Raw genomic sequence first — 27,507 nt, forward strand, 5'->3', positions numbered from 1 at the left:
TTGTGGTCCACTATAACCCCTAGATCCCTTTCTGCCGTACTCCTTCCTAGACAGTCTCTTCCCATTCTGTATGTGTGAAACTGATTGTTCCTTCCTAAGTGGAGCACTTTGCATTTGTCTTTGTTAAACTTCATCCTGTTTACCTCAGACCATTTCTCCAATTTGTCCAGATCATTTTGAATTATGACCCTGTCCTCCAAAGCAGTTGCAATCCCTCCCAGTTTGGTATCATCTGCAAACTTAATAAGCGTACTTTCTATGCCAATATCTAAGTCGTTAATGAAGATATTGAACAGAGCCGGTCCCAAAACAGACCCCTGCGGAACCCCACTTGTTATGCCTTTCCAGCAGGATTGGGAAGCATTAATAACAAGTCTCTGTGAGTATGGTTATCCAGCCAGTTATGCACCCACCTTATAGTAGCCCCATCTAAATTGTATTTGCCTAGTTTATCGATAAGAATATCATGCGAGACCGTATCAAATGCCTTACTAAAGTCTAGGTATACCACATCCACCGCTTCTCCCTTATCCACAAGACTCGTTATCCTATCAAAGAAAGCTATCAGATTGGTTTGACATGATTTGTTCTTTACAAATCCATGCTGGCTATTCCCTATCACCTTACCACCTTCCAAGTGTTTGCAGATGATTTCCTTAATTACTTGCTCCATTATCTTCCCTGGCACAGAAGTTAAACTAACTGGTCTGTAGTTTCCTGGGTTGTTTTTATTTCCCTTTTTATAGATGGGCACTATATTTGCCCTTTTCCAGTCTTCTGGAATCTCTCCCGTCTCCCATGATTTTCCAAAGATAATAGCTAGAGGCTCAGATACCTCCTCTATTAGCTCCTTGAGTATTCTAGGATGCATTTCATCAGGCTCTGGTGACTTGCAGGCATCTAACTTTTCTAAGTGATTTTTAACTTGTTCTTTTTTTATTTTATCTTCTAAACCTACCCCCTTCCCATTAGCATTCACTATGTTAGGCATTCCTTCAGACTTCTCAGTGAAGACCAAAACAAAGAAGTCATTAAGCATCTCTGCCATTTCCAAGTTTCCTGTTACTGTTTCTCCCTCTTCACTGAGAAGTGGGCCTACCCTGTCTTTGGTCTTCCTCTTGCTTCTAATGTATTGATAAAAAGTCTTCTTGTTTCCCTTTATTCCTGTAGCTAGTTTGAGCTCATTTTGTGCCTTGCCTTTCTAATCTTGCCCCTGCATTCCTGTGTTGTTTGCCTATATTCATCCTTTGTAATCTGTCCTAGTTTCCATTTTTTATATGACTCCTTTTTATTTTTTAGATCATGCAAGATCTCGTGGTTAAGTCAAGGTGGTCTTTTGCCACATTTTCTATCTTTCCTAACCAGCAGAATAGCTTGCTTTTGGGCCCTTAATAGTGTCCCTCTGAAAAACTGCCAACTCTCCTCAGTTGTTTTTCCCCTCAGTCTTGATTTCCATGGGACCTTACCTATCAGCTCTCTGAGCTTACCAAAATCTGCCTTCCTGAAATCCATTGTCTCTATTTTGCTGTACTCCCTTCTACCCTTCCTTAGAATTGCAAACTCTATGATTTCATGATCACTTTCAACCAAGCTGCCTTCTACTTTCAAATTCTCAATGAGTTCCTCCCTATTTGTTAAAATCAAGTCTAGAACAGCTTCCCCCCAGTAGCTTTTTCAACCTTCTGAAATAAAAAGTTGTCTGCAATGCAGTCCAAGAATTTGTTGGATAAACCAAGCTATTATTGTCAAAGTAATAAAACACATCTTATCAGTAATCTTTGCTTTCCAATTGTTTGTGTATTTATTTGCCTATTTGCAAAATTCAGTTGACAATGGGTGAAAGCTTGCACTGTATTATGTATTTACTTGCTGTATTAATAGCTGATTAAAGCTAGGTCCTGTGCAACATTTTGGAGGTGTACTTTCTTGGTAATTTCTTCATTTAATCCAGCTTTTTCTGTATTATTATTTCAGTTAGATGTTTTAGTGCACAGTGATAAATTACGCTTTAGCGTGATTGTCTAGTGACTGTAATTAATCATATCTAATATGCTATAGATATTAACCCTTTTTTGATCCTTCATCCAACCATTATCAAATTAAAATATTTTACCCACTGGTCTCAGAAAGCCCCTAAATTTCTGTCACATTTCCCTCCTTATCTTTTTCTCATAACAATAAGTTATTAAAGTTGCTAAAATGTTAAGTGTAGCTTAGCTGTGTCATTTCATACTTTCATTATGTAGTGTAGCTGAGCTACACTACATAAACTGTAGTTAGGCATATCAAACAAAAAAGCAGGTGATTATTAAAATAACCCTCAGATAAATCCTGCTTCAGTTATACAAGTATTTAGCCAATAATAGAATTACACAAGTAATTCATTGTTTTCAATGGGACTATTCACATATTCACATGGGAAAAGAGAGCAAGATTTAAATAAAACAAAAACACACTGTGTACTTTCCCCTAGTATGTTGGAAATCTCATTTTAGTAGTCTGAACAGCACTTTTGATCACCTCATTGCCATGAAAAAGTGTATTTTTAAATTGTAAAAAAAAAAAAAAACAATTGTTTTACAATGCTTATAAGTGTGTATATACACCCCCACACACATATATAATTCTATAGGATATACAATGTTTATAAGCTGCCAGCTACCAGTAATAAGGAAACAGAATGCACTCAGTACAAAAGTAATAAATTAAAATCAGTTTAATGGGCTTTCAGGCTTGGATTACAAGGGTTTTTTTTTTTATATAGAAGCTTCATTCTATTCTATTAAATCTTTTGCCATTTTCTCCCCACTTGTGGGTTTTGTCTTCAACAACAGAACCTAAGAGCTACTTCCTAGACTGGATGTGTTTTCAAAACCAATGTTTGTTGTCACTGAGACTCAAACAAAGGTTCTTTTCTTGAAAAACCTATACAAAAAGTGAGAGAATAAAGGAGCTCACTAAAATAAAAAGGTATTTGAACTGGTTTTTGTTTTAATCAACTTAACTTTTTTGTATTTTGGTTTAATAAAGGCAGAAGAGGTTCTGGTTTGCCAGCAAACAGAAACAAATTTGAGAGCAAGAGGCTGTATCTGAATTAGGTTGCTTTGTTTCTTAATTAAAAAAAATACTGAAGGTAAATGGAAAGCAAACAAGTAGGTGAGTGGTGAAGGGGAGAACAGTCTCTGCTATGGGATTGGATTTTGTACAGCCCCGTGCTCAATGCACCACCAGTAGGGCCCCCCTGCAATATAACTAATCATCTAAAAAGCCCATCCACCCTTCCCAGCACCTTCTCCACCAACTAGCCCAGACCCCTACCCACACCTCTAATAGCCTAATCCCCTATTATTTCCCCTCTCCCCCCGCCTCGGGCCGGACTCTTTTCACTGTGACACCCGCTTCTCTCCCCGCCTCCCGCTCCTTAGCAACCGGTCGCGCCTGGCCCGCGAGGCCGAGCCCGCTGCCGCCCGGGCCGGACTAGGTCCGGGGGGACTGCGGAGCATCCGGCTCGGCTCGGCGCGGACGGCAGGATGAAACAGGTGGGCCCTGGCGCCCAGTCCTTGCGCCTCAGCCAACGGAAGGCGAGCGGGGAGGGCAGGGCCTGGGTGGAGGTGCGGTGTCAGTAGGTGAATGGGAAGTGGTCGTAGGGTGGGGGCGGTGGCTGAGGGCAGAGGGAAAGGGGAGATAGGCTGGGGGGAATTGGGGTGTTGGGGGAGGTGTTGGGGGGCAGAGGGAAGGTGGTGATAGGCTGGGGGAAGTTGGAGTGTCAGTGAGCAATTGTCTCCTTCTCCATTGATGTCTGGATGTTGGGGGGTTTCTCTCTCCAGCCGTTAGTGGATGACACTGAGGATGTGTCTCTTGACTTTGGGAATGAAGAGGAACTGGCGTTAAGGAAAGCAAAAATCAGGTAAGTACTTTAGAAATTTAGTGTAAATTACATGATTATTCCCTTAAATGCCATATCTTAAAAGCAGGAATCTGTGGGAAAGGCACTGGTTATACTGATAGACAAGCAGAACAGGAAAATACTCCTCAATGTGCATGAAAACCAGCTGTCTGTCTTTCCTCCTTGACAAACTGCCGCCCAGGAATTGTTCATGCCTTGAGTCAGGATCCAAGCATCGCTTTGCCAGTTCTTAAGCCTCTTCAAAATTGCATGTATCACCCAGAAAATATGCATCCTCTCTTTGCTGTGGACAGCATGTTAGCCTTTAAAAATCCAGCTCAAAAGAACATTTTCTTCTTCCATAAATTTTTTTTGTATGAAATGATCTTGTTGAAAACAAAAGGTTCCTATTCAGGACACTGTTCCAGCCCAGAGGGAAGGCAGACATCATTTACTGGCACCTTCTCTTCATCTAGTTGTAAAATGCCATTTGCAGTACAACTGTCACCTAGTGGGGGAGAACAGCTTGTCATGCCAGATGACCAGACTTTCCTTTGTCATGTAATTTGAGCTGGTCTTGTAAATTTAGCTGTTAGGTCAATAGGTCTTTTCCAAATCTATCTGATCCATCCTTTTGGAGCAAAGTAGGTTTGTTTTCCCACGGTATCCTAGTGCTGTGTCCATTCTTTATTTAGATGTCACAATACATGGAGATTTCATTACTTTAGTTAGGAGACTGTTCCACAGTCTATTAGAGCAATGCCAAGGTTTTTATTATGCCAACAGGATTAGAAGTATACACAGTACTGATGAACTGATAATCTTGTGCTTTGATTTGTATTACCTTCCCCTCACACAGCAGGTGTTGCTATTGCTTATTTGCATCAATGGGAGAAGCAAAGTGATCAATGTGTCCTAATCCATCTACTTTCTTTAGTATTATTTCAATAGGGATCAACCTCTCTTCTCAATATGGCAATAAAAATTTGTCTCATTTGCAAAAAAATCTGTTTTAAATTACAGAAATGTGATTCCTTAAGCTATTCCCATGGAAGCTTATTTTTATATTTCTGAAAATGTGTGTGTAAAGGAAAGAGGATGGAAAACATCAAGGATCTAGTCAAACTTCAGTTGTTGTGATTCAGAGTATCAGAATAATATGCACGCCTCCTCCTTGATTTAACTTCCCCTTTACTACTGCTTCACGTAGTTTGAACTCAAAATGGTGCTTATACAAACAGTTACCCGTAGTAGCCTGTGCATTTCTGGTTCACTGATGGTGTATCAGGCAGTGTTGGGCAGTGAGATAGAATGCCTTTAAATACTGAAGGGCACTGGTGTCCCAAAGAATGAAAGAGTAGCCAGTGCACTAAGGCTATGTCTGTACTAGAGATCTTACAGCGGCACAGCTGTACCAATGCAGCTGTGCTGCTATAAGATTTCCCGTGTAGCTGCTCTGTGCCAATAGGCGTGAGCTCTCCCGCCGGCATAATTAAACCACCCCCAACGATCATGGTAGCTATGTTGGTGGGAGAGTGTTGCCTGCCGACATAGCGTTGGCTACACTGGCGCTTCTGTTGGTGAAACTTATGTCACTCAGAGGGGTGTTTTTTCCCCACACCCCTGAGTGACATAAGTTATACCTACAAAAGTGCTAGGGTAGACAGCCTCTTTGCTGTCTCTTTAGTTTCTTTCTCTTACTTATACCCCCAAAGTTAACTGCCCTATCCCCAGTCGTTTAGAAATATAGGCTGGAAGGGATCTTGAGAAGTCATCAAGTCCAGCCTATTGCCATAGGGCAGGACCCAATCCAGTGGTTCTCAATCTATTTACCATTGTGAGCCGCAATGCAGCTCTGTGTGTGTTATGTGGGCCGCCTCCACACAATATATATACACTATCTGTATGGCCCTGAGGATGTCACATGGGCCGCAGCCATGTGCTGATCAGGCTGCGGGTCGAGAACCACTGCAATAAACCTAGACCAACCCTGTTTTTAAAAACCTCCAATGATGGTGATTTCACAACCTCCCTTGGAAGAGTATGCCAGAGTTTCTTATAGTTAGAAAGATTTTCCTAATCTCTAACCTAAATCTCCCTTGCTGCAGATTAAGCCCTCTACTTCTTGTCCTACCTTCAGTGGACATGGAGAACAGTTGAGCACCATCCTCTTTATAACAGCCCTTAACATGCTTGAGGAAAGTTAGCAGGCCCTCCTCCCCCCCCAGTCTTTTTTCCTCAAGACTAAACATACCCAGTTCTTTTAACCTTTCCTCATAGGTTTTCTAAACCTTTTATCATTTTTGTTGCTCTCCTCTGAACTCCAATTTGTCCACATCTTTCCTCAAGATTGTTGACCAGAATGGAACGCAACTGAGGGAGGCCTCACTAGTGCTGAATAGAGCAGGGCAATTATCTCCAGTGTCTGACATATACAACACTGCTGTTAATACATCCCAGAATATTAGCCTTTTTTGCAGCTGTATCACATTGTTGATTCATATTCAATTAGTGATCCAGTATAACCCTCAGATAAGTTTCAGCAAGACTACCACCTAACTAGTTAGTCTCCATTTTCTAGCTGTGCATTTGATTTTTCCTTCCTAAATGAAGAACTTTACACTTGTCTTTATTGAAATTCATTTTGTTGAAATCAGACTAATTCTCCAGTTTGTCAAGGTCATTTTGAATGCGAATCCTCTCTTCCAGAGTGCTTACAACCCCTCCCAGTTTGGTGTAATTTGTTAATATAAGCATTCTCATTTGTAACGTATAGGCACACTCTCCACTCCATTATCCAATCATTAATGAAAATATTGATTAGTACTGGATCCAGGACTGACCTCTGCAGGACTCCACTAGATATACCCTTCTGGTTTGACAGAGAACCATTGATGATTACTCGTAGAGTATGGTCTTTCATCCAGTTGTGCACCCACCTTATAATCATTTCATTTATAGTCCAGCAGCTACTTTCAAAAACTAAATGTGGAGTGTTAAACAGGTCACATTTAAGTTTTGAAGGGAGAGAATTGAAAGGGCAGACTAGCGGACAGGGAAAGTGTCCGTTTGCTTTATTTTTTGTTTTTGTTTTTCTGTTTAGCAATTTTTTTTTTTCTTTTCAGATGAGCAAGTAATGGTGGCTCAAGTTTGCTTACTTGATGGCATCAGATACAACCACAGCTCTAGGAATAGTCCAATTGTTAGCATGTATTTCCTCTGCTGGGTGCACAGCCGCAGAGTACCTCAGCAGTAGATATGAGATAGCGGAGTGGAGACTGAGGAAAAACTCTTTTCGTATAATCCTGAGATTTGAAATTTTCATTAATAGGCAAAAGATAATTACTTTGACAATACCTCACAGCTCCCCTAAAGGATACTTTCATGCTTGAGATTTTTTTTTTTGCTATACCACATTTACTACTCACTCCAGCATTTTTGTTCTGATGAAAATGTACCAGACACAAAATCAGCTTTGCCTGCTCTTACCTTGATGGAACGGACTGAATTTATTCAATAAAAAAAAAAAAAAAAAGCAGCCTATCCACTACAGACAAAATCAATTGTGCAAGACTTTGCTATAATTAACTTTAAAAAGTGCATTTGTAGGATGAGTAAGTGGCTACTCTGAATGTTGCAAAGTTTTAGGAAGGTATTTTTCTCAAAATATTCTTACAAACAATTGTGGCAAATTGATTAAGAACAGATTAAACACATCATACTTGTAAATAAAGAAGTAAAGTCCAGATCCAATGCATATTGAAGTCAGTGGAACAACTTCTACTGGCTTCAAAATGGGTGTTGGATGGGATCTCAAGGTAATACAAAATCTAAAAGAATTGGCTCTTAGATTGTATTTTCTAACCTATCATTTTTTCCAGAGGTTTTTAAATAATTCCTTGAAAGCTGAAAATGAAATTTTCATGGGAACAAATTATTTAACTCCATTTAAAGTGAGGTGGAGTTGCTCATAAGTGCTTTAAATGCTTACAAAATGTTCCTTAAGAGAAGGGCTCCTTTATTTAAAGAAAAGGGGCAGAGGAGTAGATCAGTCGGTTAGGTTTTTAGTACAATTCTAAGACTAGGGTCAGATAAAAATAGAGCAAGATTTGAGCCTTTCAACCTTGACATTGTTTTTAATTAAATGATTTCACTTCCTCCTTTAAACATCTGTAGCATTTTTTTACTGTTAATCTCAAATTAGACTCTTTACAGACACACTAATTCTAGTAACATTGTCTCCATTTCAATTTGATAAATAAAACTCATTTTGCATGACTTATTCAGTCATGTCTTTGACCACTGCTTGTAGGTTATACCCTTCTCCCCCAATTTCTGTTTGTCTAGTCCTAGGGCTAGTCTACACTACCCGCCCGGATCGGCGGGTAGAAATCGATCTCTCGGGGATCGATTTATCGCGTCTCATCTAGACGGATAAATCGATCCCCGAATCGACGCGCGTACTCCCACCTCGTCAGGAGGAGTAAGCGCTGTCGACTGGGGAGCCGCGGCGGTCGATTTGTTGCCGTCCTCACAGCGGGGTAAGTCGAATAGGATACGTCGAATTCAGCTACGCTATTCGCGTAGCTGAATTTGCATATCTTAAATCGATCCCTCCCCCTAGTGTAGACCTAGCCCTAGATTGAACTCCTCAGGCAGGGACTATGCAGGGACTTTTGTTCAAAAAGCACATAGCATAGGAGTTACACCAAATAAAAAAAAATAAAAATCTATCTATCTTGTCTCGCCATTGTATCCACGCTTCTCAGTGTTGATGGAGGTAATTACTTCCCTTTACTAGTTCCTTCTCCTCTTCACATTTACTCCTGGTTTTCTCCTCTACATTCTCTTGTGCTCACTTACATTCCGCCCCCCTCATCCCAGTTCCAGACACCAGAGAGCTGTGCATGAATTACACAACTTCAGTTTAGAAACAGGAAACAGAATTACTTAAAACAAGCAGAACCATCATATGCATAAACCAAAGCAAGTCCATGATTTTATCCTCCTTTCTACTTACTCCCACATTTGTCATGCCGGGTTTTAAATTTATGTCCCAATCTTATGCTCTAATCTATGTGAGCAGACCACCATCAGTGGAGCTCTGTGTAGATACAAGGGTCTGCCTGCCTAGACCGAAACACAGGATTGGGGCCTTAGACTGTAAGCTATTTGAGCTAGGAAATGTATTGTCTGCAAAGAGCAATGCATACCTAACACATAGCAATGATGCTATATAATAGTTTTCTGAAAATGAAGTCTTTTATTCATAAATCAAGTACAGCAGCAGGCAATGTAAGTTTCCCCATGCCATCCAATCAATGCATCCTAGCCTCAAGATACCATCTTTGAAGTGACCTGCAAAGGAACATTTTGCTTCTTTGTAATTTGTAAAGAATGCCTGTGATTTGAGGTTATTTTCTGCTGGTTTCATCTTAGCAATAAAAGGAATGTGAGGTCTGTCTTGTTCTGCTGTAGTTCTTAGTTAGCAGACCAAGAACATTTGGTAGGCCATTAAATTAAGAGGTAGTTCTGTTAATCCTTAACAAGAGCTTTCAACTTTAAGGTATTTGAATTTGATCTTTAACAAGAGAAAATTTAACATTCTGAAGAGAAAATATTTCCCTTTTCAATCTGATTTCATTTCCTAGATAGGCGTCAACCTACTTTTAGTTTAGTTTTTCATTTCACTACAGTCTTTCCTGTTTTTCTTGGAAGACTGAATCTGAACTTCTAAATAAAAAGTAAAAAACAAATCACCAAAAACCTTTTGAGCCCTGCCTTAAATAAAAAAAGTAAATACCCATTTTTTCCTTTTACAGGCCACTATCAAAGAGCGCAAGAATTAAGTATCCCTGCTTACTGTTTACTAAGGGCTTGTCTATTCACTTTTTACATCTATTTAACTAGATTGGTGCAGTTGCCTAGTGTGGATGCAATTATACCATATCAAGGTGTAAAACACAAGCATATAATTTTTCAGTAAAGCTAATCCAATAAACGCCTTTATATCAGTATAACTATATTCACACTAGGGAAATGCACCAAATGTAACTAAATTGATTTTTCTACCAGTTTAGTAAAATGGTTCAAAAATTGAGTGTAGACAAGCCCTAAGACTGCCTTCTTTGATGGCCACTGTCCACTGAGAATTGAACTGAAATTGCCAACTTAACTTATAAGCAATCATTCAGCTATAAGTCCCCGATTCTGCATGGTGTAGTTCACAGGCAGACTGTAGTGCCCATGTGGAGCCCAATGTATGCATACAAATGCAGGATCAGAGGGTGAGATGGTAAGTTTTGGTTACTTTTGCTCAGTACTGGCTTTGAATGCGTGAACTAGAGCTAAAGGGTCATTACATTTTAAATGTCTCCTGAACCATCCTAGGTCACTTAGTTCTCTGCCTCTAATACCAAACTATAGCAATCATCTTAGAAAAAAATCATGATGCTGTTTCTTTGAACTGCATGTTAGTTAATATGAATTGGCTTTTTTGTTTACTAATTACATTGGCCTCTTCTGACTGTCCTTGTATATCTAGAGAGTTTTTAGGAAGGGCTGTTTCCAGTTGCAGAAATAATATTGAATTAAGTATAGATAAATACCATTTACCTGTGAATGGATTTTGGAAGGTATACATTTCGCTTTGTTCAAAAGGGACACAGGTGTTCTGGCTTAATGTTTTACCTGCTTTATAACACAGTTCTGCTTGGGAATATTCTGTCAAAAATCTTATTTAGACAGTAGGAACTAGAAACTGTCAATTGCAGCTCTGAAGCAGAGAGTGAACAAGTCAACAAATCTATTCCCAGAGTTTTTTTTCTGGTGCATAAATGAGGAAGTAAATTACTGTACCAGATTAATTTAAAGGTCCTTTGGCATAAACAGAAATGGACTACATTGAAATACAACAACATGGAATTCTTTAAGCTTCTGAGAGGTTATTCTAAACAATGGGGTGCAAGTTATTACATACATACATATGCACAAAACAGAAGAGCCTGGAACCCTAGCTCTGTGAGTAGGTTCTTGACTGATTAAATCCTGCAGGCCAACCACTTAGTCAATAGTATTTGCTATCAGCATGACTTATATATCAACTAAGATGCGTAAACACACTTCAATCACTGTTTCCCAAGTAGAAAAGGGTGTCAAAGCCATAAGCTAGTGAAGAATATGCTGAAGTCATTGAATAAAATATTACACTTTTGCTCAGCATTGTCTGAGATGGCAGTACAAGATTGACAGGGATACCATGGTGGGAGCTTCAGAAAAAGCAGAAGGCCATCAGTCAGCCAAACATGCAGTTTGTTTTGGTTTATCGTAATCCTACCTTCCTATTTTTTTAACCACAGGTTTCCATGGTGAAAACTAAACCTAATTGCCCTTTCAACTAATTATGCCACTTATCTTTATGATTTACATTCTGAACTTCCCACAAAGAGGAAGCCAAGTGTAGGTGTCGGATATAAAAAAACCACCCAATATTTAGAGAGAGAGACAGGACACATTAATTTGCGAATAAGTTAGAAAGCTGTAGAGCACGTCTCATAGTCTGTAGAGAGGCAGCATTTCATGGCATCAATTCCTCCTCAAAGTCCACTGCCTTCTTGCCAAAACTCCTGCAAATATGGTGCAAAAATAAAAAAAATCCCCAATTTTAACAATTGTAATGGGACCTATACTCTGGGGAAGTGAGGCCACGATTAACTTGTGTGACAAAGTTCCTCCTCTGCCTTGGTGGGTTCTGCATTTTTTGGCGGAATTGTTCACCTCACAGGTTCACTGCAGCCCTCAGTTTGGCCGCTTCTGATAGAGGCTCAAACCTGCCGTTCGCTCAGCTAACCTCATCACGGGCCAGCATTGGGGAAATGGAGAACAATCCCTGCAGTCTCTGTGTCCCACCTTGTGGGTCAGGGACAGGCCAGATCCCTTTCCAAATTAGACCTTCCCTTCTGGTGTTTCTCACAGACCAGGTCAACTCCTCCTGTGTCCGATCAGGAGTTTGGGGGAACCCAGGCCCACCCTCTACACCGGGTTCCAGCCCAGGGCCCTGAGGATAGCAGCTGTCTACAATGTCCCCTGTATCAGCTGCGTGACAGCTACAACTCCTTAGCCTACTTCCCCATGGCCTTCCCCCAGCACCTTCTTTATCCTGACTGCAGGATCTTCCTCCGGAAGCCTGATCACGCTTGTACTCTTCAGTCCTCCAGCAGCACATCTTCTCACTCCCTTCACCTCGCATGTCCCCTTACTAACTGATGGGAGGTCCTTTTTAAACCAGGTGTCCTGATTAGCCATAATTGATTCTAGTAAGTTCTTAATTGGCTCCAGGTGTCTTAATTAGCTTGCCTGTCTTAACTGGTTCTAGCAGGTTCCTGATTGCTCTAGGGCAGCCCCTGCTCTGGTCACTCAGGGAACAGAAAACTATTCATCCAGTAGCCAGTATATTTGCCAGTCTGACCTGCGGGAAAATTCCTTCCCAATCTCACACAGGGTGATCAGTTAGACTCTAAGCATGTGAGCAAGAACCAGCCAGCCAAGCACCTGAGAGAGAGAATGCCTGATGTCACCTTAGAGCCCTGTCCCATCTCCAGCCGTGGTCATCCTTGCTGCTTCAAAGGATGCTTCTTCCAGTGAACACCTATCCAAGTCTGGGATCAGAACATTTCTAAGTCCTGGTAGCACTATTAACACCTTAATGTCCCTCAACATTAGTACAGCTAATACATTTCAGCAACTGGTCTATTCTGGCAGCCGTTACCCACCACTTGTCTGCCTGGTTTTGCTCCATCACTAACGTTTATCAGCACAGTGCACCTTTTATGTGAAGCTTTGCCTTGTGTAACCTCTCCTTGCTACTTACCACAGCAGAGTAATAGTCACTTGCCTTTCTGGTCCATTTCATTAATGTCATAGGTCTTCCCAGACATCCTGGCAATGACTATATAGCTCAAACGCCCTACATTTCCCCATATTGATTTGCTGTTAAAATCAGAAAGTGTGAAACATACATTCCTCATTATCCCTACTGGAGTGAAGTTGACACACATTACAGATCTGCAGTAGCAATTCAGTACTCCCAGTTTTGACAATTTCCAATATAATCATGTCTTTTTACACAGAAACTGCTCAGAGGAAGTAAAAAAAAAAAAAAAAAAAGCTTTCATCTAAAATTTCATATGCTTAGTTGTAAACCAGAGAATGGTTTTTGGAAAGTTTGAAGTTAGTGTGGGTACGAACAGAAGAATGATTAAATATCAACTCATCTGTTTACCTGGATTTGTTCCCTGTGTCATTATTGCTTTTTTAATAAAGTGAGTTTCTCTCTTTTGTGAACACTGCATTGCCAGTTGGTTCTGGAGGAATGAAGTATTCTATTCTGCCAGGGGTCGGCAACGTTCGGCACGCGGCTCGCCAGGGTAAGCACCCTGGCGGGCCGGGCCACTTTTATTTACCTGCTGACGCGGCAGGTTCGGCCGATCGTGGCCCCCACTGGCCGCGGTTCGCCGTCCCGGGCCAATGGGGGCGGCGAGAAGCCGCGGCCAGCACATCGCTTGCCTGCGCCGCTTCTCGCCGCCCCCATTGGCCCGGGACGGCGAACCGCGGCTAGTGGGGGCCGCGATCGGCCGAACCTGCCGCGTCAGCAGGTAAATAAAACTGGCCCGGCCCGCCAGGGTGCTTACCCTGGCGAGCCGCGTGCCGAACGTTGCCGACCCCTGCATTAGGCTTTACACTTACTTTTTTGCAGTCTTTTACTTTAGTCAGAGTTAATTCATTTAAATGTTAACATCTACAAAACTTCTAGCATGTCAGCTCATTTCTGGAAGTAATCATTTTGGATAGGACCCATTCCATAAGTTTCACCTTCACCTCTGGATAATATATCACCAGCGAGGTATTTTGATCTGTTAATATTACTGTATCTTGCTGCTTAAGTCTTGTAAAAACTTGGCTATACTAATTAATGGCAGCTTTATAGGGACAATTCCAACATTTTATATGCAGGCAACATTGTGAATTTTATGTTGGAGACCCAACACTGGGTCTACTGCTCACGCTTCCTGCTACCTGTCACATTTAAGCGTCGGCTATGTCTTATTCATTTTAAAAAATAACTTTCTTTAGAGGATCAATAAAGATATACAGCAGGGGTACTCAAGCTGAGGGTCAGGAGGTTATTACATGGTGGGGTCGTGAGCTATCAGCCTCCACCCCAAACCCCGCTTTGCCTCCAGTATTTATAATGGTGTTAATATATATAAAAACGTGCTTATAATTTATAAGGGGGGGGGGTCACACTCAGAGGCTTGCTATATGAAAGGGTCACCAGTACAAAAGTTTGAGAACCAGTGCTATACAGTATTTTTGCTATACCTTGCATAATAGCATTAATGATTAAAATGGGAAAATGGACTAATTATTGATTAACAAATTAACTGCCTTATTCAGAAGGTGAATTGTGTTTTTCCATCACAGGGGGTGATAGTTGAATTCCTAAAATGGAAGTGCCTCCAAAATTAATTGGCAAGCTAACACTGAAATCTGTATATGTGCTAATTAAGTATTAGTCTGCTACCTTGCAGATGGACGCTGCAAGATAAAACATTCCTCAATAAAACAGCTTTCCTGCTGAACGGGACAGATGCAAGTTCACCTTCTTTCCGAAGGGACAAGATTAGTTTAAGTGGCTGGGCCTTTGCTTGTATCAGCTGAACAGGTCCAACTAACCATTGGAACTGTAAATTGGGCTCAAGGTCACATACTTCATAGCTTGTGTAGGCCAAGCTTATTGTATACACCAGGGGCTCCTTGCATTCCTTCATTCTCTCCCACAAGCGCCTTCTGTGCCACACTCCTATCCCCTTCTGTTTCAGGGTTCCCCTGAAACTCTTCCCTGCCACCCCCATTTCCACCTTTCCCCCATGCCAGGGGCTATGTATCTCCATCCCCCACCCCACCAGGGGTTTCGTGTGCCCACCCCCCCTATTCCTGGGTACAATCCTCTTTCCCAGGTCCTCCAATCTCCCCCGCCACCAGGGGTTCAGTTCCCAATTAACCCCCCACCTGTACCAGGGTGCCCCATTCTCCCCCTTCTGCCAGGGGCTAAGTGCACCCTCTTTCCCATACCAAGGTCCCCCTAGTCCCTCCCAGGGTTGTGTGTGCCCCTATTCTCACCAATATGCCAGGGGACTGCCTACAACAAATGATGAAGAAACTAGATTTTTTTTGTTCTAAATTGGGGGAAGAAGGAGTGTTTATAGGTAATAGGCAGCACAATCTTCTTTTTAGTCTTATGCTGAAACTTAGCTAATGGGAAAACCATGATTGCTTTGTTGAATAAGGGATCTACATCCTACCACACACATTTAAGTAGATATCAAATGTTTTTCAACAACATTTCATAAACATTAAATTGCAACATTGGTAAATATTGTAATATGTTTTGTCTCTTAAGTTAGTAAGTGTTCTGGATTGTTTCTCTAGGCATCCCCTGGCTACCTTTTTTCACCTGTTTTTCCGAGTGAGTGCTATTGTTACCTACTTGCTCTGTGACTGGTTCAGCAAAAGCTTTGTTGCCTGTTTTGTCACTATTCTTCTCCTTCTGTCCTTTGACTTTTGGTCTGTTAAGGTAAGAACATTCTGAACGAGTAATGAAGTTTAGAAATATTCTGTTTATTTCTTTATTTTGATTTTTCTTAATGACAAATACAGTGAAAAATAACCATCAGATAATTCTGTACTGCTCTTCCTTTATTAAACTTGCTGAGCAGCTTTGTTTTAACTAGATGGAAGCAGCATTTACATATTTTAGTACAAATATTAAGGAAGTTACCTCACCTATGGTAGTCTTGTTTATGCTTTGCCTTTGGAATCAGGTAAGGTAGTGTTCTATGCCTTAGTGATCTTTACATTCAATTTAAAGAGCAGTATTCATCGATGAACTCCAAAAAGGATGATAGCTATAATACCAGGGCCTTTGAGATTGAGAAGCTTTTGATGTAAGAGGGGAAAATCATTAACATAATTTTTCATTTATACATCTTTTAAAAAGCCTGGAGTCTAGGCACCCTGAAAGTGTAAAGAGATACCATAAATTTGTAATAACTTCAGAATATAACCCCATAGCTTTAATGCAGTTCTAAACCACTTAATAATGGAGAAAATGCAAAGGATCAGAGAGGAGGACTAAGGCACTGATTTTACAATCAAATCCGTGTGGGTAGACTCTTGTGCCTGCGTGGAACCCTCACAGAAACCAGTGGGGCTCTTCATAGATACCAAGGATCACTGAAGTCCTGATCCTACAGTTTGAACTGCAGAAGACAGCAATATTGCCACTAATGTGGTGGGCCTTCTGAATTTGACCCCATCTTGTAGAAAAGTCTAGTGATACTGACAGGAAAATCTGTCACTACTCACTAGTTATTTGAAAAGCAATTTTAAAATGAAGACAAACTGGAAAAAACAAACTTTTAATCTTGTTCTGCCTGGTCATGATGTCTTAGAAAGCTTTGGACTACTTAAAGAAAACAAAGAGTTTATTTAAATTTTTTGTCAAACCGATAAAAATTGATCTATGTTAAATCTAGGATTTTTTTGGGGCAGGGCTGGGTGTGTGTGTGTCTGGGCAAGAAAAGAAGCCTAGAAGTGAGAAAAAGTTACCTGAGCTATAAAGCCTTTGGATGTCCCTACCTACATATGTGGCTTTCCATTTTACTTCAAAAGTGACTGAATAAACATTGTTCCTGTATTATACTAAATTTAGATTATTTTGAGATTTTGGGGAGGGCCTTTGGATGCATTAAAATGGGCAGTTGAATATATATGTTAACCTTGCATTCAAAAAAAGTCTTAGAATGAAGGGAAAAGGGAGAGAAATGGAACAAGGACTGTGTGTTAGTTTATAGATGTATGTTGATATAATGAAAAATTTGTACAGTAATCATTCATATGTAAAGATTAGTGTCTTACTTGTTTGTTTGTGAATCTTTGTTACTTGCTTGTTTATAATGAATGTTCCTCTTTTCTGTCTGTTCTATACCCTTTTGGATTTCCCCTCTTACATTCACAGTGTGACTGAGTGTTCCCCAGATGAACTTCACTATCTGAATAACTCCTCTTGTAATCGACTTGGGAGAGACATTTTCCCATTGAAATAAAATTGCATTGTATTAATGCTTATATTAGAACAGTATTATAAGGCTCTATAGTTTATTGGCCTGTCACCATACACCCCTAAAAAATTTGGCATAACTCTCAAAACTTTAAACAGTTGACAAAAAGGATCTAGTCTTTCAGAGTCGTGTTTGTGAATTAAAAAAAAATAAATCTTGGTCTAATGTGAATTACCTAGTTGATTTATGGAAATAACTGACTACCTCTATCTCTAGAATGTAACTGGAAGACTCTTAGTTGGCTTACGTTGGTGGAACCAGATTGATGAAGATGGAAAAAGCCACTGGGTTTTTGAAGCAAAAAAGGTACTTTTAAAGTAAGAACTGTAGTAAAACATTATCCATGTTACAATATATAATGATAAACAGCTGATAAGTAGCGCTGATACACTATTAAGTGCAGTTAATTCTGGAATTTTAGTGTTGTGTAAAGGATATTTTTATCCAGATTTTACAGCTCTTGGGATAAATTTACAGAGCAATATTAAAGGAATTGAGAGCACATTTGAGAGTTTTTTCATAGCACTAAACTTTTGTCATGCTACAGTTTCAACACTTTGACCTTGGCGACAACAACAGGTCCTGGCTTTATGACAAATTTATATAATTTTATTGCTTGTAGAGTTACAATTTTTATTTCCTGGAGAGAGAACATTATGTGTTAGCTTGGTGTTCTATTTGCCCACTCCTGTTACTGATGGCAGTTCTGCTCTGATACTCAAGAATTGTGCTGGAAATGAAGGTTATCTATCTATAACCAGAGTTCTTTGAGATGGACTCTGTATATTAACATTCCTGGGTGCAGCTCAGACAGTGGAATCTTTTCATAGCAGTGCCCATTAGAGTGCTCATGTATCCCTCCTACCTCTTCCCCTTGCATTCCTGAATATTCTGAGGGCAAGGTTATAAAAAGGCATATGGTACCTTTTGCTACTTCAGTTCCTTTCACCACTTTCTCAGACTCAAGATTCTATTAAGATTCCAAGGAAGAGGAGAAAGTGGGTGGGGAGTGTCCATCTCGGAGGACAGGTAAGTAAGAGGATACTCAAAGAAATAAAGGTTACTATTCCATTTATGGAGTACTGCTTGCCAAACTATCATATAAGTGGGAAGGTAGGACTTTGAGTGCTAACTGAAGCCAAAGCCAGGTAGCAGTGTTTTGTAAATGTACGTATAGAACTCCAAGTAGCAGCCTTTTAGAAATGCAATTGTAACATGGCTAAGGTATGTTATGGAAGTGGTGTGTGACCTATTGCCAACAAGAGATAGAATGGATGCTTTCCTCAGTTTGACAAATGTGAAAGTTGGATACCACCTTGGGAACGAATCTAGGGCTATGGCTACACTGGCGCTTTACAGCGCTGCAACTTTCTGAAAAAACACCCCCCTGAGCGCAGCAAGTTACAGCGCTGTAAAGCGCCAGTGTAAACAGTGCCCCAGCGCTGTAAGCTAATCCCCTCTTGCAGGTGGAGTACCTGTAGCGCTGGAAGAGCTCTCTCCCAGCGCTGGCGCGTGACCACACTCGCACTTCAAAGCGCTGCTGCGGGAGCGCTCCCTCGGCAGCGCTTTGAAGTTTTGAGTGTAGCCACGGCCTAGGATTAGAACAGAGCATCATCTTATTCTTGTGAGAGAGAGTGAATGGAAGATTAGCCAGAAAGAGCATGTAGTTCATTCATTTGCCTAGCTGATGTTATGGCTACTGTGAAAGCCATTTTAATATATAGAAGGAACAGAACAGGCTGCTGTAGGTTGAAAGGGAGGCTTCATTAGCTGCATAAAGACTAAATTGAGATGTCGTGCTGGTACTGGATTTTTTTTTTATTGGTGGATACATATGGGCAAGTCTCTTCATAATTATCTTTCTGGGCCTGATGGGTAGCTTTAGCTGCTAGGTGAACTTTCAAGGATACAGAAAGACCTGAAAGCTTTAATTGAAGCAATTATTCAAGAATAGACTAAAGTGGTGCCAGTGGTAGTGTTTAGCTGTTTTGATGTGGCGGGGGGGACAGAGTGGGGAAAAGAAGTGTCTGGGGATATCTGCAATGACTCATCCAACCTTTTCTTCTTTGGTGGACAGATCTGAGGATAACTAGCAGGAGCCTTCCTCTTATTCCAACCTTAGAGGCAGAAACCATTTTTGTCCCTTGTGGAGCCGGCACTGGATCTGTGCGGTGCATTTGGGCTTCCACAGTAAAGGTTGGTGCAGTGCAGATGGACAATGTAGAAACAACTGCCAGTTCTGGAATAATCTTCAGATTTGAAGTGATCTTCAGAACTGGGGGATGACTCTTAGGCAGGGATTTACCCTGACCTGACATCTTAGTCTGATTTAAGAACTGATGTTTTGATCCAGATCCGACAGATCGGAGGAGTCTCCTGAATAGGATTTGGCCCTGCTAACAGGAGTTGCCTTGTCTTGCACTGTGTTTCTCGGAACCAAAGTAGACCAATATCAAGATTTTTCAGAGTTCAGCATCGACTGTCTGAGCACTTAAAGTTTAGAACAGGTGATCTGGGCACTGGCTGCATTGAGGTCTTAGATCCATATCCTGGGGCAGAGATCAGAACTTTATGTATAGTGTTTTTCATCTTCTCACTCTCCAAGGTGTCAGAAGCTGACACTGGCCTTTTCACCTTAGATGCAGGACCCGTTGGATGAGTATGATCCAGGAGGTTTTGCAGTCAGAGCTGCTTGAAGCAATAAGGTTTGCAGCCTCTTCTGGTGCTCCTTGTGTAGTTTTGGAGAGTGACCCTCTCTGCAGGCCAAGCATAAATTCTCTACGATAGGCATCATATTCCAGGAACACTGCTGGACAAAAGCACACCTTATAAAGTCACATCTCTTAGTTTTCAGATCTGCCATGGAACTGGAATTGAAGTCTCAACTAAGAACAAAGAATAAAAAACTAAGTTTAACACTATACTAAGCTAAGGCACTGCATTTTTAGAGAATGATTTGGGTGTGATGGATCCAGAGAGGTTCATGTCAGGCTACTGCCTAGTTGGAAGAAACTGAAGTGGTAGAGGGCACCCTGCCCCCTTTATAATAGCCTTGCCTTCAAACATTCTGGAATGCCAAGGAGTGCATGAGTGCTCTAACAGACACGGCTATGAGAAAGCTCCAGTCTGCCGCACCCACTGGCGTTTCCCCAGAGTGGGAATATGCTGAGGACATGCTATAACCTTTCCTAACAAGCTCTTGGGGTAAAGATTCATCAGTGTTTCCAACTTGGATGCTATAACTTTTCTGACCATACTGGATTTAAGTTCTATAAAAAACCCAAACTCTTTGTTTATAAGACCTGTGCACTGAATCTTTACTTTGCAACACGTGGAAGGCTTGCTCTACTTAAACCATTGCTTCCCTTTTTGTGCTTCACTCTAGCTCTTCATACATTTTGGATGTTTCCTCTTTCACTCAAGACAACTCAGCATTTTTGTAGATTGAAAACAGTCCTGTTTGTGCATAAGAGAACATGTTAAAGTCAAATCAGTACTTTAACTTGCTTTAGTGTCTGAGTTACCTCTTCAGGAGTCAGCTCAGATATATCTGGCTTCTGCTGGAGCAGGAGTCATGCCTATTATGTAGTTGTTGTGACTTCAAAATAGACTGGGCATGCTCTGCAGTTACCAACTTAAACAGTAATCTTGAAGGATTCCCTTTGTATTTAACAGAGAATGAAGTTTGCGTGGTGCTAGGCATGACCTTCACTGTAAAATATATCAAACATTTAATAGTAAGTTATACAAATAAAGTGAAATCTGTCATTGTACACAGATTAATAATAGAAGATCTGGCTTGCATTTCATGATTTCTAAATTGTAGAATGTTGCAAGCTTGAAACATATAGGGTGCCAATTTATTCTAAATGGCTTTCCAGATAGTTATGTCATTGCTCATTTGCAGTGGAGCATTTTACACAGCATAGGGTATGTCTAGAGTAGACCAGTGGTCTCCAACCTTTTTACACACAAGATCACTTTTTGAATTTAAGGGCAACCCAGGATCTACCCCCACCCCTTCCCCGAAGCCCCACCCTGCTCACTCCATCCCCCCACCCCCGTCCATTGCTTGCTTTCCCCCACCCTCACTCACTTTCACTGGGCTGGGGCAGGGGGTTGGGGTTGTGGGGGATGCAGACTTTGGGCTGGGGACAAGGGGTTTGCAGTGTGGGAGGGGGCTCCGGGCTGAGCCTGGGGCAGGGGGTTGTGGTGAGGGGTGCAAGCTCTGGGAGGGAGTTTGAGTGCAAGAGGGGACTCTGGGCTGGGGCAGAGTGTTGGGTGCAGGAGCGGGTATGGGGTGCAGGCTCTAGGAGGGGGGTCAGGACTGGGGCAGAGGGGTTGGGGTGTAGGAGGGGGTATGGGGTGCTGGCTCCGGGAGGGGGCTCAGGGCTGCGATGCGGCCTCCCGCTGGGTAGCACTTACCTCGGGCGGCTCCCGGTCGGTGGCACAGTGAGGCTAAGGTAGGCTCCCTGCCTGCCCCGACCCCACACTGCTCCTGGAAGGGGCCAATGCGCCCCTGTGACCCCTGGGATGAGCGGGGGGCATGTGGCTCCGCACGCTGCCACTCTCTGCAGGCACCGCCCCCACAGCTCCCATTGGCCAGGAACGGGGAACTGTGGCCAATGGAAGCTGCGGCGGCAGTGCTTGCATGCAGGAGCAGCGTGCAGAGACCCCTGCCCCCCACGGGGCCATGCTGGCAGCTTCCAGGAATGGTGTGGGGACAGGGCAGGCAGGGAGCCTGCCTTAGCGGCAACCCCACTGCCCCCCCGGAGATCCCGATTGACTGGGAGAGACTCTAGGATCAACCGGTTGGTGACCACTGGAGTAGACTGATCTGTGCCCCTAGTTTTTCCAAAATCCAAGGTGAGATTAAATATGAGCCAAAATGACACATTGATTTTTGAGAATTAAGTGGCGGTTTGGTTCACAATTTGCTCCTAAAACATTATTATCCTGCCTGTTAAACAGTGTAGTGTGCTGGACATACTCATTCTAGGGTACTTCATAATTTTGTAGCATTTAAATAAAATCAACTGAGTTCTACCACTTAGTATGCTTCTTTTCATATTGTTGAAGATAAATTTGAATTTTAATGGCTGTTTCATGCAGAATATAAATGTCTAAAATGCTTGGTGGTTCAACTAGTTACCCAGCATACCTATGGTACTAAGTAGAGTTCAGGGCATGACCAATTTTTGTCTGTGTAAATAAAATTAATACAGTATTTAGAAGCTGTATTTTGTTCTCCCATGCTGCAATGATTTCAGTTAACTGAATGCCAATCTAAGGAAGCATACAGCCAGGCAATAGGAAATAATTTATTTCAAGTAGCTACAGCTGATATTATATAAAACACAACAGGAACATATAAATGCATATACATTATCTGTGAAAGGAATGCCTCAGTCCTTAACTATTATCAGGGTGTTTTGGTAACTAAAACTAAATGTTTTTCTTTCTAGGTATCTACAAGCATAGCTGCCTCAACCGAAGTTGAAGCTCGAATCTTTTGGCTTGGATTGATTATCTGTCCAGTTATTTGGACAGTGTTCTTTTTTAGCACTTTGTTTTCCTTGAAGTTGAAATGGCTGGTAAGCATGGGATAACTCCATATGAGCTGTGGGTGATAAGTGCAGTGAAGGGGAAAGGAGCAGAAAAACAAGTATATTAAAAATATAGTTTTAAGTTAGATTCCATAGGAAGTAAGAATTTAAGTTAGAAGATTAAAATGATAGCTTCAAGAAGTTGTAGAGCAGGCTTCTGTTTCCAAACCGTGAGACATTTTGCTGACATTGACCGTCTGCAGTAATGGCCTCCCGCAGCTCCCAGTGGCCGCGGTTCGCTGTTCCCGGCCAATGGGAGCTGCGGGAAGCGGCGGTTCGCTGTTCCCGGCCAATGGGAGCTGCGGGAAGCGGCGGGCCGCAGGGGCTGGGAATGGCGAACTGCGGCCACTGGGAGCTGCGGGATACTGTGCCTGCGGACAGTCAATGTCAGCAAAATGTCTCATGGCCCGCAGATTACCCTGATGGGCCGCATGCGGTCCGCAGGTTGCCCACCACTGGTGTATAGCATATGCTTGAAATGAGGCCTTTTAAACTTCAGTTACAATTACTGGTTCCAAAATAAGATACTGTTTTCTAGAAAATGTCTGGTACTTTCTTTGGAAGAGAGTAGTACCAATAATATTAATTTTCTTAAGTTCATTAGACAACTAGATGGAGAAGTGCAAAGTACTATACTTAGGAAGGAAAAATCAAATTCACAGCTACAGAATGGGGAATAACTGGCTAGGCTGTAGTACTGGTGAGAAGGATCTGGGTGTTATAGTGGATCACATGTTGAATATGAATTGACAGTGTAATGCAGTTGCGAAAAAGATTAATATTCTGGGGTGCATTAACAAGAGTGTCATATATAAGACACAGGAGGCAATTGCCCCACTCTATTTGGCACTGGTGAGGCCTCAGCCAGTACTGGGCGCCGCATTTTAGGAAAGGCTTGGACAAACTGGAGAGAATCCAGAGGAGAGGTTTTATCATTTTTGTGGCTATCACCGTTTAATCACCAAATAAGCACCATTTTTTCCATGCGTTGTGGAAAAAGTAACCATGTAACTTTTCTAAATTGTTTAGAAAACCTGACCACTGAGGAATGGTTAAAAAAATGGGCACGTTTAGTCTTGAGAGAAGACAACAGAGGGGGGAACCTGTTATGTCTTCAGATTTGTTAAGGGCTGTTATAAAGAGGACAGTGATCAATTGTTCTCCATGGCCACTGAAGGTAGGACAAGAAATAATGGGCTTAATCTGCAGCAAGAGAGATTTAGGTTAGATATTAGGAAAAAAAACTTTGATTATAGGGATAGTTAAGCTCTGGACAAGGCTTCCAAGAGGTTGGGAATCCCCATCATTGAAGGTTTTTAAGAACAGGTTAGACAAGCATCTGTCAGGGATTGTCTAGATATAGTTGGTTGTGTCTTATCGCAGGGGGCTGGATTTGATAAACTCTCGAGGTCCCTCCAGCAGTCCTACATTTCTATGATTCTGAAAGCTGCTGAAGCTGACCTATTAGAAAATGTTTACCAAATTGTTTTGTGGTACTAAAATTATGCTTTCTGCAAATGTTGGCATATCTTCTAAACTGTACTCTTAAGTCTTTCATAAATTTGCAAATTATTATAGAACCTCCTTTGTAGGTAAAGGGGTAGTGGCATTCAAGGTTAAATTAAATTAAAGGTCTTGTAAATAGCTGGTAGTGAGAATTTGGCTATGAATGTCTTAAAATGAAGGGAACATGACTATGTAGATTTAAAGCACTGACAAAATGGGTCAAGCTGGAAGGAGTGAGACCAGAGCTGGGGAGCGGGGAAATGATTTCCATCTTTCAAATGTAAAGTGAGACTTCCCAAAAAAAAAAAAAAGGCTAATCTGTCAGTGGCTAGGGAGAGGTGTTACTGGTTATTTAAGCTTCCTAAAATGCAAGCTTTAATTTATTATTTGAAGGTAAATTCCTTTTGATATTACTTACATTAATCAGCATTATCATTTTGTCCATACTAAGTTGTTGATTGTCTATAGCCTCTTAGAGAGACAAGTTGGGTGAGGTAATACCTTTTATTGGGCCAACTTCTGCAGGCTCTTGTGATAGCTGGAATCTCCCTTCAAGCTGCTAACTTATATGGATACATCCACTGTAAATTAGGAGGGGAAAAAAGCATCAGCAAAGTAACTTCGAGGTTTTTGTCACAGCAGATGTTTCAGAGGGTAAGTATTAAGCTTAGTTATTATTCTCAATAGTCTCATCGTGTATGTGTTTTCCACAGCAGCTTTTAAGGAATGAGGCATTATGCTGATTTACACTTTGATAGACATGATTGAGGAATGCCAGGTTGTGCTTTATAGTGAGTTGTGTTCATCACATATACATCTAAGTGGACCTACAGATTTTCTGTGCATGAATAATATCAGCGCAAAAGTCTGTCAACACTTTTAAAGTCTCAAACTAGTGGTCCCTCTTTCTGAAATGCAAAATTAATGTTTAATCTGAAAAACCAGTTTGGGAATTGTACGGTCTAACTGCTGCATTGTAAAAGAGTAAGTGTGACCTGAGAAGCCAAAAGGACCCATTGACAAGGACTGCTTTGCAATAAATGAAGGATTTCCTTGAAAAGTGGCCTGTAAAAAGGGCCTATAAAATTGTCCTGGTATTTGTTCGAGTTCTGTTCATGGTTTGGGGTATGGTACAAGAAAATATTTTGCTTCTGCTACTACACTCTTTTCTTTTATGGATGTGGATGGCAAAGACCAACAAATCAATTTCTAGTTTCCCAAAAGATGCAGAATTGAGTGGCTTAAGAAAATAAGCATCATTTCCCCCCTACATTGTGGAAAAAGTGACCATGTAACTTTACTAAATTGTCTTGTTTGCATGCCTGAGGTATAAGAATTAGACAATGTGTTTTATAAAAGACCCATTCTGTGCTCTTGTATTACCTCCTTGGAATAGTTAAGATTAAGATTTTGTAAAGTACATTAGAGGTGGCAGCAAAAATGATTGAGAAATTATTGCAGTAGATGTTCTAGATACTAATGCTGGAGCAGTGTTAGGTTAGTAGAACATCATCTTTGGATTTCATGTGTTCATTCTACAGGAGAGACAAGAAGAAATTCAGGGTATGGATGTCCTGAAGGATATGGAAATACATAACCACTAGGTGACTGTAAGTTGAGGACTGATATTGGAAAAATGGATAAGCAATAAGGCAACATCTATTAAGTAACACTATTCTAGAGCATGAACCCTGTCTGAACAAGAATAAAGAATTGCTTGATCAAAACATGTCAAACTCAGATTTTTAGTGACAGAGTTCCTTTGTTGCAGTTATAAGCTAACACCTTAAGATAAAAAGGCAATGTATTCAGGAAGGAAAATTTCAATTTTTACTTAAAACAGGGCAAAGTATCCTACCATGCAAATAATTTCTTGCTTCTGTTTGAGAAGTTAATACAGAGTTTGTTTGTTAATGATTGGGGTCATTTAAACATTAAGGAATCCTCCAGAGGATTTCTGATCTCTGGGTGTTTCTAATACTCAGTTCTGTGATATTCATACTATATAGATCAGGCAGCATAATTTCAGAAGTGTAATAAAAAAAGACAACTGCAATTTTCCTACAGTATGTGCTACTCATTTCTCAGAGTTTGGGCTAATTTCTGGCATAAAGGAGGGAGGTCTGGAATCAGAGATTGGGATCATAGAATCATAGAATATCAGGGTTGGAAGGGACCTCAGGAGGTCATCTAGTCCAATCCCCTGCTCAAAGCAGAACCCATTCCCAACTAAATCATCCCAGCCAGGGCTTTGTCAAGCCTGACCTTAAAAACCTCTAAGGAAGGAGATTCCACCACCTCCCTAGGTAACACATTCCAGTGCTTCACCACCCTCCTAGTGAAAAAGTTTTTCCTAATATCCAACCTAAACCTCTCCCACTGCAACTTGAGACCATTACTCCTTGTTCGGTCATCTGGTACCACTGAGAACAGTCTAGATCCATCCTCTTTGGAACCCCCTTTCAGGTAGTTGAAAGTAGCTATCAAATCCCCCCTCATTCTTCTCTTCTGCAGACTAAACAATCCCAGTTCCCTTAGCCTCTCCTCATAACTCATGTGCTCCAGCCCCCTAATCATTTTTGTTGCCCTCCGCTGGACTCTTTCCAATTTCTCCACATCCTTCTTGTAGTGTGGGGCCCAAAACTGGACACAGTACTCCAGGTGAGGCCTCACCAATGTCGAATAGAGGGGAATGATCACGTCCCTCGATCTGCTGGCAATGCCCCTACTTATACAGCCCAAAATGCCGTTAGCCTTCTTGGCAACAAGGGCACACTGTTGACTCATATCCAGCTTCTCGTCCACTGTAACCCCAGGTCCTTTTCTGCAGAACTGCTGCCTAGCCACTCGGTCCCTAGTTTGTAACAGTGAATGGGATTCTTCCGTCCTAAGTGCAGGACTCTGCACTTGTCCTTGTTGAACCTCATCAGGTTTCTTTTGGCCCAATCCTCTAATTTGTCTAGGTCCCTCTGTATCCTATCCCTACCCTCCAGCGTATCTACCACTCCTCCCAGTTTAGTGTCATCTGCAAACTTGCTGAGAGTGCAGTCCACGCCCTCCTCCAGATCATTAATGAAGATATTGAACAAAGCCAGCCCCAGGACCGATCCTTGGGGCACTCCGCTTGAAACCAGCTGCCAACTAGACATGGAGCCATTGAACACTACCCGATAATCTAGCCAGCTTTCTAGCCACCTTATAGTCTATTCATCCAGCCCATACTTCTTTAACTTGCTGGCAAGAATACTGTGGGAAACCGTATCAAAAGCTTTGCTAAAGTCAAGGAATAACACATCCACTGCTTTCCCCTCATCCACAGACCCAGTTA

At 41.5% G+C, this 27,507-nt stretch overlaps 1 protein-coding gene across 1 annotated transcript; it reads left to right on the forward strand.

Annotated features, from left to right (window-relative positions):
• Window positions 1–3,530: 3,530 nt before the first annotated feature.
• On the forward strand, window positions 3,531–25,822 carry TVP23A (trans-golgi network vesicle protein 23 homolog A). Its single transcript, XM_065412167.1, has 7 exons — window positions 3,531–3,611; window positions 3,828–3,907; window positions 15,377–15,521; window positions 17,284–17,373; window positions 22,533–22,661; window positions 24,705–24,833; window positions 25,721–25,822. Exons 1-7 carry the CDS (start codon window positions 3,531–3,533, stop codon window positions 25,781–25,783), a joined length of 717 nt encoding a protein of 238 aa, XP_065268239.1. The 3' UTR covers window positions 25,784–25,822.
• The last annotated feature ends 1,685 nt before the right edge of the window (window positions 25,823–27,507 follow it).

Source organism: Emys orbicularis, chromosome 10 (assembly GCF_028017835.1).
Source record: "Emys orbicularis isolate rEmyOrb1 chromosome 10, rEmyOrb1.hap1, whole genome shotgun sequence".
In the NCBI taxonomy this organism is placed as follows: domain Eukaryota; kingdom Metazoa; phylum Chordata; order Testudines; family Emydidae; genus Emys; species Emys orbicularis.